The sequence below is a fragment of the Gymnoscopelus braueri genome, assembly GCF_963280865.1.
Source record: "Gymnoscopelus braueri genome assembly, chromosome: 15".
Taxonomy (NCBI): domain Eukaryota; kingdom Metazoa; phylum Chordata; class Actinopteri; order Myctophiformes; family Myctophidae; genus Gymnoscopelus; species Gymnoscopelus braueri.
The window spans coordinates 5,405,776-5,425,590 of record NC_137620.1 but is presented as its reverse complement, the minus strand read 5'-3'; the positions used below and the strand labels follow the sequence as shown (position 1 = coordinate 5,425,590).

Genomic DNA, 19,815 nt, shown 5'->3' with positions numbered 1-19,815 from the left:
TAGGTACTCGTTCCATTTGGGAGGTTGATTTGTGGGAAAACATACAGTACTGTGGATATGCATGGACACACACACGCGTGTGCGCGCACGCACACGCGCACACAAACAAACACACACCTTTCTCTCTTAGGATCGATCCAATCTCTCTGAAAATGCAAGTCTATGCAAAGACAACATTGACCATAACTGTGTTTGCTTAGCAAACAATTCACATTCAACCTTTGTTTGTTTCACAATTAATTAGTTTGAGGTGGTCCTTTGTCAGACCACCTCGGGCATGCATGCGTGTGCACACAGACGGGGTGTGTGTGTGTGTGTGTGTGTGTGTGTGTGTGTGTGTGTGTGTGTGTGTGTGTGTGTGTGTGTGTGTGTGTGTGTGTGTGTGTGTGTGTGTGTGTGTGTGTGTGTGTGTGTGGAATTGGACACTTAGCCAATCTAATAGCCTTTTAAGGAGTTGTTTGCCGTTTGCTGCTTTGATTAAATGTTGGATCATTTCAATAAATTATCAGCTCCTTTTGTTATAGCGCCGTGACCACACTCTTTAATGTGGAGGGAGTCCACTTTAAGAGGGCATTGCTGTGGGGTCTCACCTTGGAGCTTTGGAAAGGCAGATTGACGTCCGCTGTGTTTGCTTGTGTTCGTCCTTCTCTCTGTGAATGTGTGTGCTTGGCTTGCATTATGTGCACGTCCTCCAGTAGAATAGTAACACCAGCTAGTACTCAGTGGTGGAAAAAGTACTCAAATGTTTTACTTAAGTAAAAGTATCAATACTGCAATGTAGAAATACTCTGTTAAGTAAAAGTCTGGAATTAAAAATGTACTTGAGTAAAAGTACAAAAGTATTGGTATCAAAATGTACTTAAAGTACCAAAACTAGAAAGTACCCATTGTGCAGAATGTCCCATTTCACAAGTTTCAAATGTATAACATGTAAAAAATCTTTTGAAAATAAACGATCTACAAGCTCACAATGCGTCGCAATGCGACGCATTGTGAGCTTGTAGATCGGCTATTTTCAAATAGCCAAAATGTATATACTGTAGGGCTGAAGTGTTTAATGTGTGTCCTAACCCTAATAAAAATCTCTAAAGTAACTAGTAACTAAAGTATTCAAATAATTATAATGGAGTAAAAGTACCTCTGAGATGCCCCTGAGATGTAGTGGAGTAAGTAAAATTACTGGAAATTTGAAATACTTCAGTATTAAAAGTAGTAAAAAAAATATCTAAAAATTGTACTTAGTAAATGTACTTACTTACTTTACACCACTGGAATACTAACACCAGATAGTCCATTTTCCAAAGGAGAAAAGCTGCTGAATTTCTGTGTTTGTTGTGATGTTGCTGATGCAGCTGGCCTCAGTGAAAGTCAATACAGAGTTAGTTAGCCTATAGCAACAGGTGCTAACCTCCCCGGTGGCCAGGAACAGTAATAGAGGAGAGCTGTCAAATCTGATAAATGTAAAGCTCTGACTCAGTTCTTCTGTTTAACTTGTTCTCTATGTCTGTCTGTCTGTATGTCTGTCTTGTAGCTCTCTCTCATTCAAATGTGTCTGTGGTAAAAGTTTACAAGTAAAAGTATCAATACAGCAATGTATAAATAATGTAAAAGGCTGGTAATCAAAATGTACTTGAGTAAAAGTACAAAAGTATTGGTATCAAAATATATTTAAAGTACCGAAAGTAAAAGTACATTCATTATGCGGAATGCCCTGTTTCACAGGGTATCATAATGTATAAAAGGTATTGCAATATTTTGAGAATAGCAGATCTACAAGCTCACAACGCGTCGCATCGCGACATGTTGTGAGCTTGTGGAAATAGGCTAAGTATGCATAGGGCTGAAGTGGTTAATGTATGTTTTGTAATAATAATCAAAATCTACAAAGTAACTAAAGTTTTCAAATAATTGGAGTGGAGTAAAAGTACAACATATGCCTCTGAGATGTAGTGGAGTAGAAATGAAAGCATTAGATGATTGGAAATACTATTTACTTAAAGGGATTGTAGGCAAGTTCATAGATAAACAAAGAAAAAAACTCCAGCAGTTCGTTTCCCCGACCACCAGGGGGTGACGCAAGGAGGACTTCCATAGAGTTAAAGGAGAATACCGGACAAATTAAGTGTTGTCTTTGATGTCTCGTTACTCACCTACCGACGTGAAAAGTGGCGTTCTTTTTTTCCATAGATTCCCCTGTCGATTTAACACTGGATGCTTGTTTCTTTCCAGAACCTGGCAACTCGTGTTGCCAGGTTCTGGAAACAAGCAACCAGTGTTAAGTCGTTCGCCATTAACGGTGGCCTCGCAGGAAGTTTCAGCGCATGTTTGACTATCATGAGACTCCACAATGACTAGCAGTAGAGAAAAAAACAACTTTGCATCGGTTATAATAGACGAATCTCCCTAACCCACGCGCTCCCATTATGACAACGGAGGGGGTTTAAAAAATGACAACAGGGGAATCTATGGAAAAAAAGAACGCCACTTTTCACGTCGGTAGGTGAGTAACGAGACATCAAAGACAACACTTAATTTGTCCGGTATTCTCCTTTAAGGGGACTTAACCGAATATAGGCTACTTTATTCGGATACAATTCGCGGAACTGCCCACCCCTGCCGGTTCTCTGAATTTTGATTTTTAAATAGGCTCTTTCATGACAAATTGACCACATATATGAAGTTAAACATCTAAATTCTATCCAAACGCTATCTGAAAAGTAAATTCTGTGCCTCAAAAAATAAGTTTGAGAGCGTTTTAAAACCGAAAGTAAAAAGTTCACACGGACGCGCACGGATGCGCACATGCGTGCGTTAATTTACGCCCCGGACAAACATAAACAGTAGGGAAAATACGGATTTCAGAAAGAGGACTGTGTTTCAATGCAGGAAAACACCCCAGCATCATTATATAGTGGCTGATAGAGGGGAAAAAATGCAAAATATATAAATATTTTTCAAATTTAGGCTTAATGTTGCCTACAATCCCTTTAAGTACAATACTTGAGTACAAACTTTGCCTACTTTACACCACTGGTTCTCTGTCTGTATGTCTGTCTGTCTGTCTGTCTGTCTGTCTGTCTGTCTGTCTGTCTCTCTGTCTGTCTCTCTTGTAGCTCTCTCTCATTCTAAACGTTCTTGTCTTTTTGTTGACAACGATGCAACTCAGTGAATGATGGAACTCTCTGTTCTTCTCTCCCCCGGTGACGTTTGTCCCTGCAGGCTTCCTGTACGTAACCTGCCTCATCCAGAACTGCTCAGACAGGATGGTGACGGCTCAGTTCCTGGGCAAGATCGACCACAACTCCCTCTCTGTCCAGGATGACTACATCATGGTCAAGGTAACGCACACACGCATGCATGCACGCACGTACAGCAGTGGTGGAAAGTAACTAAGTACATTTACTTAAGTACTTTACTTAAGTACAATTTTGAGGTATTTGTACTTTACTTGAGTATTTCCAATTTCCAATACTTTTACTTCTACTCCACTACATCTCAGAGGCAAATATTGTACTTTTACTCCACTACAATTATTTGAGAACTTTAGTTACTACAGTAGTTACTTTTCAGATATAAATTATGATATTATGAAACATACATTTACCACTTTAGCCCTATTTTATACCTAGGCTATTTGAAAATAACCGACGCGTTGTGAGCTTGTAGATCTGCTATTTTCCAAAAATGTTGTACTTTTACTTTTGGTACTTTAAGTACATTTTGATGCCAATACTTTTGTACTTTTACTCAAGTAAATTTTGAATTCTGGACTTTTACTTGTAACAGAGTATTTTTATTTTGCAGTATTGGTACTTTTACTTAAGTAAAGAATTTGAGCACTTTTTCCACCACTGACGTACAGTACATAACTGCTGCTACAGTATGTTGATCTACCGATGTGTTGGCACTATTTTGCACCTTATGTCTAACCCAAGGACCCAGCATCCACCTTTGAAATTGAGTCTATATAGGAAGTGACAGTTCATATGAATGGCCTGTAGTTTTGCCGTTTTACCCCTGCTGGTGTCAGAAGAAATAACTCTCAATGCAAGTGGGTGGGTTTTTGCCGAACTTTAGACTTGATTTTATTACCTTAATAAACATCGTCATAAATACTATAAGCTTACAGTCGCTAGTTTAAATTGTTTAAATTGCATACAGCTACAGAGGATAATGGAAAACAAAGTTAACATGACCTTCTTTACCTCAATATGACTTGGTGACCCCCCAAATATGACAATATTACCATAGAAAATGATGTATTTAAATCAAACAAATCCAGGCAAATTTTCTTCTGGTGTAACTATATAACAGCTGAGAATGATGTATAGTTTATCAAGTAATTAATATATCATAATATGACACGTTCCACAGAAGGTTGGACACATCCACTGAGACACAAAATTGTCCATATCCATTTTTTAAATTATAGTTGTTGCAGACTCACTGCTTATTCTACATAATGACGTCATAATGCAATGACATCACACTGTCATCACAGCTGTGCAATTGTCCTTTAAAAGTAGATGTCAATTAAACAAAACATAATTTAGCAGTATTTAGCGTGACAACTACCACCGTATCAATTGATACTGGGTAATTATTGTGGTTTGTTACACTGTTTGACGGTGGTGCTGGTGTGTGAAATGTTACGCTGGAAGGTACATCTGAGAGTTGGACCAAAGAAAGACCATGCTGCTGTCACAGTAAGACACAAGGTGTACTGCTTTGGAGGGGAAAAGAACAACAGTGATCAGATTGAAGTGAACATCTTCAACGCAGTGTCTTTACTCTGGGTGAGGTTGCCTCCCGTGACAGCTAGAAGAGGAGAGCGCCCCCTTGAGGTTCCCAACTGGCGCCGGGACCACACAGCTGTACTCATAGAAGATATCTACATGTGGGGAGGGACTCCTTACTGCGACGTGCTTTATGCATTTGATGTCGACGCTCATAGATGGTTGAAGCCCAGGGTTACTGGAACTGTTCCAGAGGCGAGGAGCTACCACTCAGCCTGTGTCTTGGAGAAGGTCATGTATGTCCATGGAGGATTCACCAGGCTGACTGGATACACTAATGACATCTACAAGTTGGACACCACCACCATGGTCTGGTCTTTAATTAACACCAGAGGAACTCCACCACCTTTTTTATGTAGTCACTCTGCCACCATCATCGGGACAAAGATGTTTGTATTTGGGGGCTGTGGGGACTGCAACAAGGTCAGAGTGTTTGACACAGAGACCAACAGCTGGCTGAGCACACCTTCTGCACAGCCTCTCCCAGAACAACACTATGGTCATTCAGCCTTTGCCTACAATGGAGAGATATTTGCCTACATATATGGTGGCTATAACAGGGGCCAGTACTTCAATGATCTGTGGAAATTCAACCCATTGACCTTCTCCTGGAAGAAGGTTGAAATCGAGGGAAACAGCCCTTCTCAGAGGTATATGTGCTGTTGCATGGTGGGAGATCGTATCATCCTCTATGGAGGATACAATGATAACCACAAACTCTCTGATGATCTTTACATCTTAGATTTAAGTCCAACACTGAAGACGCTATGCAAGCTAGCAGTTATTCAGTACGGTGTGGAGCAGTCAGAACTCCCACACAACATCCGGTGGGAATTGGCAGCCATGGCTTATAAACCAGAGGTGGAAAAAGTACTCAACTCTTTACTTAAGTAAAAGTATCAATACACTGATATTGAAATACCCCGTTACAAGTAAAAGTCCGGAATTCAACATTTACTTGAGTAAAAGAACAAAGGTATTGGTAAATACTCCAGTAAAGTAAAAGAGCTCGACAAAACCGGATGCACCGCGGTGGGATCGAACCCCTAGACTCCGCCGCGATGGTGGGCAGGTACTTACCACTTCTTTTTTTGTTTTCATAATCCAGTGGTTCTCAACCGGTGGGTAGGGACCCCCAGGGGGTCTCAAACTGTAATCAACAAACTATACTATAAAAACTGGTCAAACATTGGCCAAATAATATAAGTTCACAGTGAGCCTGTAGATCAGCTATTTTCACTATTTATCTGTGGAACCGAGTCAAACTAAATGTAATGCCTCAACTCCTACAATTCCAAGTGCTTGTCAGAGTGGGGGGGGGTCGCCAGTTCAAATATGATTATGTTGGTTGTCTTATGGTGTCTTATAAACCCATGAGGGTTGGGAACTTTGTGTGCAGGACATGAAAATATTGAATATAAAATTAGCAATATGTTTATTTTGATATGGCGATGAATTGGATCTGCAGGTACTCAAATGAAGAGGTGGGATTGTACAAATGGAACCATAACATGGACCCTCAAAGTTAAATTAACACTGAGGATTTCACTGTGTAGACTGGGGTTCCAGTATAGTTAAGCTCAGTGATGTATCAACCTTTTTAATTTCAGGGACCCATAGTTTGATACTGTATGCATTAATTATAAATATTAACTAGGGCACAACTCCCTAAGTGGCGTAGTTGGCTACCAGTCCCCATGCCGCCCTGTTACACAGAAATGAGAGCCTGTCTCCTTCATCTTGTTATTCTGTATATAATTTAACATAACTAAAATATGGATGGACAGAGAAAGTATAATCTACTGAAACAAGGAAAATTAACGTAATGGGTTTGGAAATATCAAGATGATGGACCACTGCACAAATGATCTCTGACTTAATTTTTTGAATTTAATTTAAGTACAAACTTAATTTCACCATGTTCTGTAAATGTCACTGCTGTCCATTATGCATGTCATGTTGTCATTTACATAAAAAAATGTAAAATAAACAACACTATTCATGTCCTCATGTGTGTGAATGAGTTTCTCTCAATTTCATGTTGTTATTCAAGCAGAGCCATTGAAACACTTTCGAGGCCATTCAAGTTCCTATAGAAACTTAGTGTGTACATGATTGCTCCAAATTCCTCCATAACAATCAGTGTTGGGCGCGTTACTTTAAAAAAGTAACTAGTTATAGGTATAGTTACTTCTCCAAAAAAGTAACTGAGTTAGTAACTGAATTACTCTATTGTAAAAGTAACTAGTTACTAGGAAAAGTAATTATTTGCGTGAAAAAGTTGTAATATGTCAAAGAATTTGGATTGTTTTTGGGAGCAGGTTTCACAAGCCGGTGCATAGACAGTGTTGGGAAAGTTAACACATTGGGTGCCAGAGGTTTATTAAAATATTATACGTTGAGTGCCAGCATTTCTTCCATCCACTTGCGTTATACATTTCGTGCTGTGAGAAGCCCCGACGCGGAAATGCATGTAAACAAAGCGTGCGTGCGAGACGGCGGAGGGTCCCGACTAACGCCTGGAACAATAATATTTCCAACGCGACCCTCCATTGCAGCGTGATCGCCGATCGAAAACGGCTCGTTTCCACCACATTAAAAAGAAATGGAGATATTAAGCTTTTAATCAAGGAGATAACATTGAAAACGCCGACCGGAAGGATTTTTGACATGGAGCCTCATCCAGCCTCTTCTTCTCAGAAACTGCTTGGGTGATGTCAAAGTTTCGTTTTAGCGCCCCACGTGGCCCACATGTATAAAAATAGAATTGGGTCAAAAACGGTCCGGACCGTTTTCGGCACTTCTCGTTTGGACCCTCAAAAACGGTCCGGACCGTTTTTGGCATTCAATGTGTTAAAATATGAACTAGTTCAAAGTTCAGTTCACAACTTTTAAAATGAACTAGTTCAGTTCATAGTTCATAATTCAAAATTGTGAACTAAAGTTCATGGTTCAAAAAATGAACTAGTTCAGTTATTTTTCGTTATTTTTTTTCAATATATATATATATATATATATATATATATATATATATATATATATATATATATATATAATTAATAAGGGTCTCTCTCTCAGCTAAGGCGTCCTTAACTTGAAAAACGTTGAATAGCCAGGCCTGTGGTATTATATTATATGAATATAATCCAGGATTATGCCATTTGCAGCCATAATGTTTTAATAGCAGACCTACAAGCTCACAATGAGTTGCATGGTGTTGTGAGATTGTAGCCTATATCTGCTATTTTAGGCACGGGACACTGTCGTGCTGCGAAGTGTAAATTAGGATAGCCCAGGGAGAACAGCAGCAGCAGCAGAGAGAGAAAGAAAAGGCATCAATAGCGAAAAGTTGTGAAATAGACTTTGTTTTAAACACAAGCAGTACACCCGGTCCCAGCAACGTTGTTGTTGTTCATGCGTGTGTGTAGCTAATACAGCGCAGAAGCTTTCTTTAATTACAAAATGATCTTGCGTCGGAGACTCTGCAAGAAGAACAAACAGCTGTGGGCCATTATCACTCAGCATGCTGCTACACACAAAAACCTATAAACGGACATTTATTTTATAAAGCTAAGTGTTGCTTCTCTTGCATTTTTAACCCGAGGAGCTATCTGTAATCACGGAGCTGCATAGTAATCTGTAGTCTACACGTAGATGAGACTGTTCACTCCGCGCTGCGCAGAGGAACACACACACACACACACACACACACTAAATTGGAGTTGCTTTGGACAGACGTGGACAAACGCTTCCCCCCGGCACACAACGTGCACTTCACGTGTACATTCTTTCCTTTCCTTTCAATAAAGGTGAAGTGGTGCTTGTACCGCCAATTTGTGAAAGCCATCTTGTCGGATTGCTCGTGACTCGCCATTTCTTCTCTACTGGTGTGGTTGTTAAAGTTAGTTTGTTTGTGTGTTTGCGCCGCGCTGGGTTTGTGTGTAAAAAATACCCATGAAGATATAAATACCAAGGATTCGTCAGTGATGTTATCACATGTCACTGCTTAAACAGCGTCGAGTCCGTGTTACTTCCTGGTTGCATAACAGCAAAAAGTAAGAGACATCACTGTCGTATCCTTGGTATTTTTTCTAACCGTGTCATGTTTGCAGCAGGACTCAGGAGGAGCAGCGGCCCCAGCCTGTAGTAGCGCTGCACGCGCACATACACAGACACACACACTGTCAGCCGGCTCGTGGTAACAGAAAGCTTGGGGACGCTTGACATAGTAACGTAGCACATTTCATTGTCAGTAACAGTAACGGCGTTGCAACGATGGAAATTGTAATTAATTAGATTACTCGTTACTGGAAAAAATAACGGCGTTAGGTAACGCCGTTATGCACAACACTGATAACAATACAACCTGGTGTAGTGAAGGGACAGCATATTAACCAGGTATACTTAATGAACTGGAGGCGTGTCCACATAAAAACATAATTTTAACAATTTATGATTTTTGTTTTGAAAAAAATCTTCCTCCTAGTATAACCATAATACCTGATGATTATGTTTTAGGGGGGGGGGAATCACTGAAAATCACGGCACTCCGTATTTAATAAATATTGACTATTTTGAAGTGGAACCAGAAAATGGCCGCCACTGCTATGCCCTATACCTCATGTACATACTGTACCTGCTGCTTATTTATGCAATGTGTATATATATATATATGTTACAGGGAAATTGGCATTCCAGGGAAATTGGAAAAGGAGCGCTTGTTTTTACCACCCACCCAGGCAATTATGTATAACCAACACTATGGGCAATGAATGCAAGCGTGTGCGTGTGCATGTGTGCGCATGCACACACATGTGCATGTGTGCATGCGCACACATGCACACGCACACATGTGTGTCGTCGTGGACACTGGATAGTAACCATAGACTGTAACCCATGAAAAGATCTATTCTCCCCCTATCGGTTCACAACTCGGACGGCGCTGATTCGACTAGCAGACCTTCGGCCGGTCGGCGCGGGCACTCGCGCCTGGACGCGCAAGGGCACGCCTCCTCGGCCTCAAGCTCTGCTGAGTCGGCGCGCCTCCGTCATGGACAATAACTATCATCACGTGTGCGTGTGAACGCGTGTTCAGCTTTCCCCTACCGTAGCTTCCTGGTTGCTATGTGGGGGGGAACAACAAAAGCCAGGTCGGCCTCGCATCAAAGCCCCGCCTCGCACCTCCTCCTCTCCTCGCGCCGCCTCAAAGCCCCGCCTTGCGCCTCCTCCTCCTCCTCCTCCTCCTCCTCGCGCCACCTCGTATCAAAGCCCCGCCTCGCGCCTCCTCCTCCTCCTCCTCGCGAGCCTCGCGTAAAAAACCCTGTCTCGAAAAGCCCCGCCTCGCGCCGAAGCCCCGCGCCTAAAAGCGACTGGAATGCCAATTTCCCTGTGACATATGTAGCTTTATTATTATTATTTTTTTATCCTTGCTCTTACTCTGCCATTTTTTAATTCCTTTCTTTCCCGGAAAAACAACAAAATGATGGAGCTTGCACAAAAACAAATTTCACCCACTGATTTACACCTGTAACCCTCTGATGTGACAATAAAACGGACTCTGACACGTGCATGCTCAGCATGGGGGCAGCATGAGTCAGCCATTACCCACAATGTACTGTATTATGTAGGAGGAGGTTTTGTGCTGAGGGAACAGCAGCAGCTCACTGATAGATCCTGAATGTATTTTCTCTGATTACGCATCTCGATTAAATCCCCCCTCTCTCTTTCTCTCTCTCTTATCTTTCTACGTCTTTCTGTGTGTTTTCTCCATTTCCACAGGTGACCACAGGGAACCGCACCAAGCACTACGTGTCCTATCGACGTAGCGAGTTTGTCCAGATGAAGTTCCCCAAGTACGCCCTTCCCAAGGTAATTCCTTTAAGTCGCAGTGGAATGACATTTCCGGTCATTGTATTTTGGAGTTTCAGTCTGATTCGGCCTCGCAACCAATCAGAAGGTCCCATCCCACTGCAGCCATGTGCAGCAGAGGACTAGTGTGTGTAGCGTGCAGGCGCACGGCTGCCCAAGGGAGAGAGAGACGGCCAATATGAAGCATGTTTGTTACTAAGTTGCTTATTTCTAACCTATCATGTTTTCTGATACATATTTTAGTGTGCTGATTACGTTTAAAATAAGCAACACACGTCTGGACGTCATCTTCTTGACTCAGATTCAAAATGAACTAGCTCTGTAATTAAAATCAGGTGTGTTTGGAGGAACGTGCAAGCTATGGGAATCAAACAGGTGAATGAAATCAAGATTCATTTATATTCATCAGAGATCTATGTCATGATCACGCAGTAGCCTACGTTTGCATTCACAGGAAGTAATTAAAGGTAGGGTAAGTGATTTTCTTTGGTTAAAATAAGTGTTAAATAGCTCTATATTCTGATAGTACTCATTGCTATAGAGTGTTTGTTCAGTAAAAGGAGTCTCCTTGTCTCTCCAGCTCTTTATAAAACAGAAAATGCATTTTCGTTTCAGTTTAATTTCCAATTTTATCCAATCAGGATAGAGAACTCAATTAGGATATAGATTAAACAAGTGAAATTGGAAGTGATGACATTAAGAAATGAGCAGGCAAAATTGGAACTGGAACACTATAAAAATTAAGCTTAAAAATGGGTACTTTCTCCTGATTGGCTGAGATTTTGACACCTACCAGAAAATGTATTTTCTGTTTATTAAAGAGCTGGAGAGACGGGGAGACTCCTGCTACTGAACAAACACTCTATAGCAATGATTGCTATCAGAATATAGTGCTTTAACCTTTTAACAAAATACTTTTTGTTTTAACCCAAAAATATCACTTACCCTACCTTTAAGATTGGCCTTTTAGGGACTTTTGATATAGAAATACACACAAAATACGTCTTTAAACCACACATCAACTGAATTCATTCCCAAGATAAAAACTGAAATCAAGTCTACCTCAATTTTACTTTGACAGCTTTTTAATTACATATCTTTATCCACCAATAGACACTGCTGTTGCAGTTTAAGCGGTTACCAACAGGTTCCTGAACTTGTTATTTTGAGGAGCGCTCGAATCGGTTTACTCCAACGTTCTGTGTGTGAGGCTCGTGAGGCGCTCCTCCCAAGCAGGACACTATGGGAGAGCGAGTGCCCACTGGGCGAGCCGTCGACTTCCTCTGCGTGCAAATGAGCGCCAACTCTGTGCATCTCGCAGCTAATCACAGCAGCTAGAGGCAGGGGTTTTGAGGGCAACTGGTTCGGGAATTGCTTACACACAACACAAACCGAGGAGTTTATGTATATACAGTATTTAAAGAATGAGAGGTCACAGTAAACATCTTAAGTTTGATGGAATGCATTTTTCTACATGAGTGCTGCGACTTCTTTTCCATTGGGTCTTACGAGCGGTCAGGCTCTTTTGCAACCTGCCTGCGTGATATCAATGTGACGTGGTCTGGTAAGGGGTATATTACACTCCAACAAGTGAGGCTATTGGCTTAACACTCAAAACACTTCATGATTGTATTACATTTCACATAGCAGCCAATGAGTACAAATCCAATCCAATTACTGATACTGAACAATGCAAACCGGCTTTGTCAAATAAATATCCATCATCAGTTTTATTTGAGATTATTTGATATTATTGTTGTCATTTTACCCATTATACCGTGACTATTTTGGGTCAGTTTAATTGATTCACTAGACACAATACCATTTTCATTTCAAGTGACACTAGTTTAAAGAAGCAACGTGGGTCTATAGTTATGAAAGTTGGTGTAGCAAACCCACTGCAGATTTGAGTATCTGTTTTGAGTATCTCTGTACAGAGGTTTTTCATCAGAAGATACGTGCACCACCTGTTTTTCATCATAAACTATGGCAGAGGAATCAGTGTGGGAACTGTGCGCCATGTGAATATGCACATATCCACTCCCATTCAGCGACATCAGTACAGATTTCAACAAAGCAGATGACACATTGGTCTACAAAACATGTGACACAGAAACTTCTGTAATCCAGATTACTGGGCCTAGGTCCAGTGTATAGACCAATGAAATATCAACGACTACACTGATAAGCAACTACACTTTAGAAATAACCCCCCAAAAAAACGCAACCCGCAACTACCAATACTTACGAGCAACTTTACAGAAAAACAAGCTCAAAGTCACTTATAACAAGCAGACATGGCAACACTGTACAGAGCACGCAGGTGTCCAGTGTCCAGCTCCTCTTTGATGCAGAGCAGGACAATTATTGCATCAAAAGTAATCAACAAACTATACTATAAAAACTGGTCATATATTGGACAAATTGTCAAATAATATAAGAACGACGCAAACATTTTGAAAGTAGCCGATCTACAAGCTCCAATCCAATTACTGCTAGCAGATCGCCTATTTTCAAATATTTATCTGTGGAACCGAGTCAAACTAAATGTAATGCCTCAACTCCTACAATCCTAGTTCTTATCATGTGGAGGGTCCCCAGTTCAGATATGATCATTTGGGGGGGGGGTCACGGCCTGAAAAGGTTGAGAACCACTGAGCTAGAGGAGGACAGGACTGCAAGAAGCAACAACAAAGACTCAGGGGGAACACACCCGTGACTGCCAGTACTGCACTACCACCACTACAGCCTACATCGGGGTGGGTGTGTGTGTGTGTTTGTGTGTGTGTGAGAGAAAGGGGAAGTGACAGAATGAGGTGGAAAATGAGACAGAGAGAGGGGTGGGGTGTCTTTTTTTGAATAATTGAAAGCCTGGAGAATGAAAAATGCAAAGACCATCAAAACAGTTTGTTTCTCTCCGGTGGGACCTGACCCTAGTTGTGTATTAAAGCATGCGCGCGCGCACACAGACACACACACACACACACACACACACACACACACACACACACACACACACACACACACACACACACACACACACACACACACACACACAGAGAGAGAGAGAGGGGAGAATGTCAGGCTGTGAAATCACAGAAGCTCAGTGGCTCTGTAGACATTAGCTGCCACAGTGTTGGTGGCAGTCTTGCTTATTGTAATTAACGACTTTGGACTTGGTCTTTATGTGAAGTCGCTTGTAAACATTGGTAGAGTTGCGGGACAGGTTGTGTTTTTTTGGGCTTGTTTCTGAAGTGTAGTTGCTTATTTTGGACTTCCTAATGTTGTTCAAACCATTGGTTCTCAAACATTTTCATGTCAAGGACCCCCAGATTAATATGTATTTGTCTGTGGACCCCCCATCTGAAAATATTTTGTGCCAGGGACCACCGTACCAGATTTGTGTTGTTATTTTTTTTCAAAAATATTCCACATTTGTCACTTCTTTTCAAGATTATTCTTTTGAAAATAGCAGATCTACAAGCTCACAACGTGTGTCATTGCGACGTGTTGTGAGCTTATATATAGGCTATTTTCAAACAGCCGATGTATGTATAGGTTTGAAGTGCTGATGTGGCATAGTTGGTTCTTTTCGGCTTGTTTTTGTAGACCTGGTTGGTGGAGAGAGCTATGGTGGAGACGGCAGCTTTGTGCCCACCAGCCACGGGAGCTTATGAACCAGTCTTCTCTACTCCCAGCTCTGGTGAAAAATAAACACCTAGCTCAAGTGCTGTACACCGCAGAATCGAACCACATAGATAGAACACAAACAAACCAGTCCCCTCAGGGCAGTCGTTCTCCAACATGTTTACTTTCACAGACCTCCACAAGTTATAGACCTGTAAGGGCCCATTTGGACCGCCTCAAGGAACCCTGAGGGTCCCTGGACCACACTTTGAGAATCCGTTACTAGTGATTGCAGTACTTTACGTAGATAAACAGCAACTTACAAACTGTCCAGGGTGCTCCGAAAAGCCTGAGTAGATGATACTGTGTGTGTGTGTGTGTGTGTGTGTGTGTGTGTGTGTGTGTGTGTGTGTGTGTGTGTGTGTGTGTGTGTGTGTGTGTGTGTGTGTGTGTGTGTGTGTGTGTGTGTACAGAAAGGTACAGTGTGTATGTAGACGGTTAAATATCTGCATCTTAATAGTGCCTGTATCCAAAGCACTTTTACAATGTGCGATGGCAACCAATGCAAGACACCAACCTGCTCATCGGGATCAGTCAGGGGTGCATTGTCTTCTGCTCACACGAAAGCACAAAGCCAAGAGGAGCCGGGAATCAGAAACTGGAAGCCATCCAGTTCCCAGGTGGCGCAGCGCTACCTCCTTATAGCCATCAGCTTCATGTGCGCATCTGTATTTGAGTGTGCGTGGGGGTCATGACCGAAGAATAAGGTCGCGGATACAAGCGGACAAGATGAGTTTTCGGCCTCTCCCTTAGAGATAGGGTGAGAAGTTCAGTGACTCGCGAGAGACTCGAGGTAGAGTAGAGCCCGCTGCTCCTTCACTTGGAAAGGAGCCAGCTTAGGTGGTTCGGGCATCTAGTACGGATGCCTCCCGAGTGTCTCCCTATAGGGAGGTCCTCGCTGCACATCCCACTGAGAGGAGACCCCGTGGCAGACCAAGGACCAGATGGGGGGATTACATCTCCACACTGGCCAGGGAATGCCTCGGGATCCCCCAGGAGGGAAGTCTGGAGCTCTCTGCTGAAACTGTTGCCCCCGCGACCCGACTCTGGATAAGCGGTTGAAGATGGATGGATGGAAATGGATTGTGTGATCATATATATATGTCTGTATATACAGTAAACATATTGTCTCTGCATGTGTGCTTAAGTTTATACACTCGCTGGTGCATCTAACCCGCAACACATACTACAGTATATTAGTAGAGTATTTTCTCCTGTTTATACAGTATGTGACTCTGCCATTGTACTCGACGCAGGATGGCGAAACTGCAAAGGCAGTTATAGAGTGGAAAATGGTACTCTTCCCCAGTGCCAACTCCTACTCCTCTGCCTAACCACTTCGGATTGAACAGAGCTTGTCATCCCTAAAGTACAGTCTGGAATGGTACAGGAGAGGTAGACAGATGGGGGGTAATGCAGCAGGAGATGTGGGGAAAGGTAAATGCAAAAGGAAAGAGGCTCTCAGATTTACTCAGACAAGACTTTATCAGTCCCCACTACTGTTGCTTCCACGGAATCCAGGCGCTACGTCCTACTGGGGAAACTCCCCCCTGTCAGGTGATAAGAAGCGGTCTGCTGACTCCTCATGCGTTGAAGGAAGCATGAGGTCAGTTTGAGGCTCTCCCCAGGCTGGCAGAGGGAGAGTAGCGCCCACGATTACAAACGTAGGCATTGGCACTGGGTGAAAAAATCGGGTTACAAAATCGTGGGGGAAAAAAAAGGCTACTAAAACATAATTCTACATAATATTGTGCTAAAACACAGCGCTGTTGTGTGGGGGTGCTCCTTTCACACTGTTTCACAAATCGCAGATTAGGACGTGTGATTTTCACGAACACACGCACGCACGCACGCACGCGCGCACACGCACGCACGCACGCACGCACACGCACACACACAAATACCAGACACTCGCCTACATAACACCAGCCTCCCTCCACCCAATTGATCTTCATGTATGTCCCCTGACTCAATGGGTTTAGCCCTTAAATTGAGAGATCATTTTCTATTTGACATTGTTTTGTCAGCTTTGAGAGCTAAGCCTGATTAAACACAAAGTTCCCTGCATCCGCCTGCTTTAGTATTGATGAAGAGTGACTCAGCTGGGAGACATCTCACTGCATGGGGTCTGGCTTTCAAAATCACCATGCCCCACTTTCTCTTTACCACCCATACAAACCACTAGCTTCTCACTACCACACCACAGTCGGGCTATGAGCTTTACCACGCGTATACCGACCACTAGCATCTCAGTAACATAGCCTGACTGTGAGCTTCACACATACTAACCACCACTTACTACCGTAGCTTGAGCTGATTCCATTAGAATTCTTTTTTTTTTCACAGTATTTGTGTAGCACTTTTCAAAAGTGCTAGTGCTTCACAATAACAAGGAGACGGATAAAAACATGGTAAATACATTAAAATGAGGAGGAATAAGATGTGACTTTATAAAAAGTTATTTAAAACAAGGCACAGACTCAGCGAGTCTGATCTCCCCTTCGTCAGGTCATTCCAAAACGTTGGAGCTCTAATTGCAAAGGTCTCCTTTTGTCTTTAACCTGGACCTTGGAATGCACAGCAGTGATTTGCCCAATAAGGATCTCAGGCTACACATTTTCTCATCAGGATTAGAGAATGTAGGTTGGAGCCAGTGCCGGCTCTGAGCAATTTGGTGCCCTAGGCAGGATTTTACCTTGCATCCTTCTATCAATAAAGGTCTTAATTTCTTAAGTTTGAGACACTTTAGGTAAAGTGATCACCGTCACATACTGCAGCTCATGGCTCTAGCTGACTCTAATCAAACAGTGTATTAACTCTTTGCCTGCCATGTTTTTTTCTTTTTTTCTCTTTAAATTTTTATCCCACGATTTTGTAACCCATTTTTTCACCCAGTGCCAATTGTCTATGTAATCCTGGGCGCTACACTCCCTCTGCCAGCCTAGGGAGAGTCTAGAGGCGAGCTCATGCCTCCTTCAATGCATGAGAGCTAGCAAGCCGCTTCTTATCACCTGACAGGGGGAGGTTCCCTAGTTAGACGTAGCGCGTGGAAGGAACACGTTATTCAAACCAGTTCCTTTCCCCTCCATCAGGCTCCCTGGCTGACCAGAGGGAGCTAGTATAGAAACCCAGGACCTTCTAGCTGTGAGGCGACAGCGCTACCGAATGCGCCACCGTGCCCTAACGCGTCAAATTCTGCCAAGCCTTTCCCTGTCATCGACGAGTTTGGACAAGTTTTTGTTTTCAGTGGTTTTCCACTAGATGGTGCTGTTGTGCAACGGGTTCCTAACGCCAAATCAAATGGGTTCAGTTCTGAGCCAAGTCTCCTGAGGATGCGCGTCTGCAGCCTGTCCTGGACAGGGGTCTCCAGACGTAAAAACAGATGATGATGAATGATGATGTGTTCAATAAGAAAAAACACAAATATTTGTTTTTTAACAAATCTTAACAAATAGGCTTGGTGGGTGCCCCGGTGACCCCCCCCCCCCCTCCCAGCCTCATGGTGCCCTAGGCATGCCTACTCTGCCTAATGGAAGGGCCGCCTCTGTTTGGAGCAAGACCCGACCTGGCCTTGTATGTATTGAGTAAAAACAAATGCTGTTTGCGCGGCTGCCAAAAATATTATTAGTTGTATTGACCCTCACAAAAACTGCATAATTGAAAAAGTCTTTCAAGAACTGGAACATTGGTGCAACATCTTTCAATACCATTCGCAGCACTGACAATAAATCCATTATAATTGGTCAATTGGACTCATTTTTCAGAGTACAAAGGCGAGAGTGTCAATGAGTTGAGGCATTCGCTTGTTGGCCGCGTTCCACGCTGCTCTGACGGCTTTATCTCCAAAAAGTTATGTTAATGTAATAAGTAGGCCTAACACTCACAGAGAAAAGTGCTGAGTTGGGCCCCGGCCGTGCCACACCACCACACAGCATTTTCATTGAGTGATGAAGTAATTTGCGTTGGGGACTCATGGGTTGTGACACGCACATCAAACGAGACTCCCGAACCGCCAAAAGCAGTTTTCTCCTCTCCTCTCCTCTCCCTTCATCTCTTTAATTTCTCCTTTCTCCTCTCCCCCACCAGGCCCGCTGACAAGATTTTTGGGTGGGGTACAAGATTTTCGAAATTGGGGCCCCCCTCGATGCGTGCACGCGAAGTGCACATTTTTGTATTGATGTTTTAATTAATATTTATTTTATTAATAATCTTTCTTATTTTTACCCTCAAAATATAACAGCGGGTGTCTTTCGTTGTGAGCTTGTAGATCGGCTATTTTCACATAGCGGACGCATATAGGTTTAAAGTGCTTGTGACCTAAGTTCACAACATTGAAGATCAGTTATTTTCGTTGGGCGTCACCCCATCATGCAACGATGAAATCAGGATTTATGAAACTCAGGAATAGATACATTTTGGACTTTTACATCAAAGTATGTCATACAGACATCTTTGTCCAGGATCTAGAAAAGTAAGGAAGGACCATTGTATTATTATTATTGTTTTATTTATTTTCTCTCTCTCTCGCACACACACACACACACACACACACACACACACACACTCTCCACACATGTTGCGGCCGTTCGGCGACCCAGCGTGCAGTTCCACCACCGCACCACCAAACAAATGTAAATTAATTCTTAAGAAGTTTTGCACCTGGGGCCCCCTCCTCCCGGGAGGGGGCGAAAACTGTCCCCTTTATCCCCGCCTGTCAGCGGCCCTTGCTGTCCCATGCTGTCTCTTCCCTTTCATCTTCTGGGCCATTAACCCCGTGACTTCTCTTCCCCTCTTCACAGGACGTCCAGATTGTGAGCACGGACGAGAGCCAGGTGTTCCTGGCGCTCCAGGAGTGGTACCAGACGGACACGTACAACCTGTACCAGTCGGACTCCCGGGGAGTGTACTACTCCATCGTGCTGGAGAACGTTCGCAGCACCAAGCAGCCCGAGGAGAACGTCCTCATCGACGTCCTAGAGGTGAGAGAGGGGATAGCCACCGGAGGTGGTTTACTGAAACCGTGTTGATTTTGACAGCACATTTATATTTAGTTTTAATAATAATAATAATGCACTTTATTTGTATAGCATCTTTCATGACATGAAATGCAGCTCAAAGTGCCTTACAGAGCAAGAATACAATTACAGAAAAAGTACAACTAATTTAACAGTACAGCAAAAAAGAAAAGCAAAAGCAGTGAATCAGGCAAAACAGTGAGGACATGAATAACAACACAGAGATTTAAAAATCAACTAAAAGCAAGAGTGAAGAAATAGGTCTTGAGCTGTGCTTTAAAGCTGTCCTCAGAGGCTGCCTGTCTTAGGTTTAATGGGAGTTTATTCTACGCCGTCGGCCCGTAGAAGCAGAATGCTGCTTCACCATGTTTTTTGTGTCTCATTTTAAAGTCATCTGAAATGTTTTAGTTTTTGTCTAGTTTTAGTTGACAATTCTACAGTTGATTTAG

The 19,815-nt window shown here is 42.7% G+C and overlaps 1 protein-coding gene across 1 annotated transcript in view; it reads left to right on the top strand.

The window, feature by feature from the left end:
• LOC308102206 (VPS10 domain-containing receptor SorCS2-like) overlaps window positions 1-19,815 on the top strand; it is a gene marked incomplete at its 5' end in the record, with an annotated part of 367,583 nt that overhangs the window by 302,423 nt on the left and 45,345 nt on the right. The window contains 3 exons of the mRNA XM_080451807.1: window positions 3,220-3,338; window positions 10,575-10,664; window positions 19,151-19,330. Coding sequence (XP_080307933.1) covers window positions 3,220-3,338; window positions 10,575-10,664; window positions 19,151-19,330 — 389 coding nt within the window. The remainder of the gene's footprint in view (window positions 1-3,219; window positions 3,339-10,574; window positions 10,665-19,150; window positions 19,331-19,815) is intronic.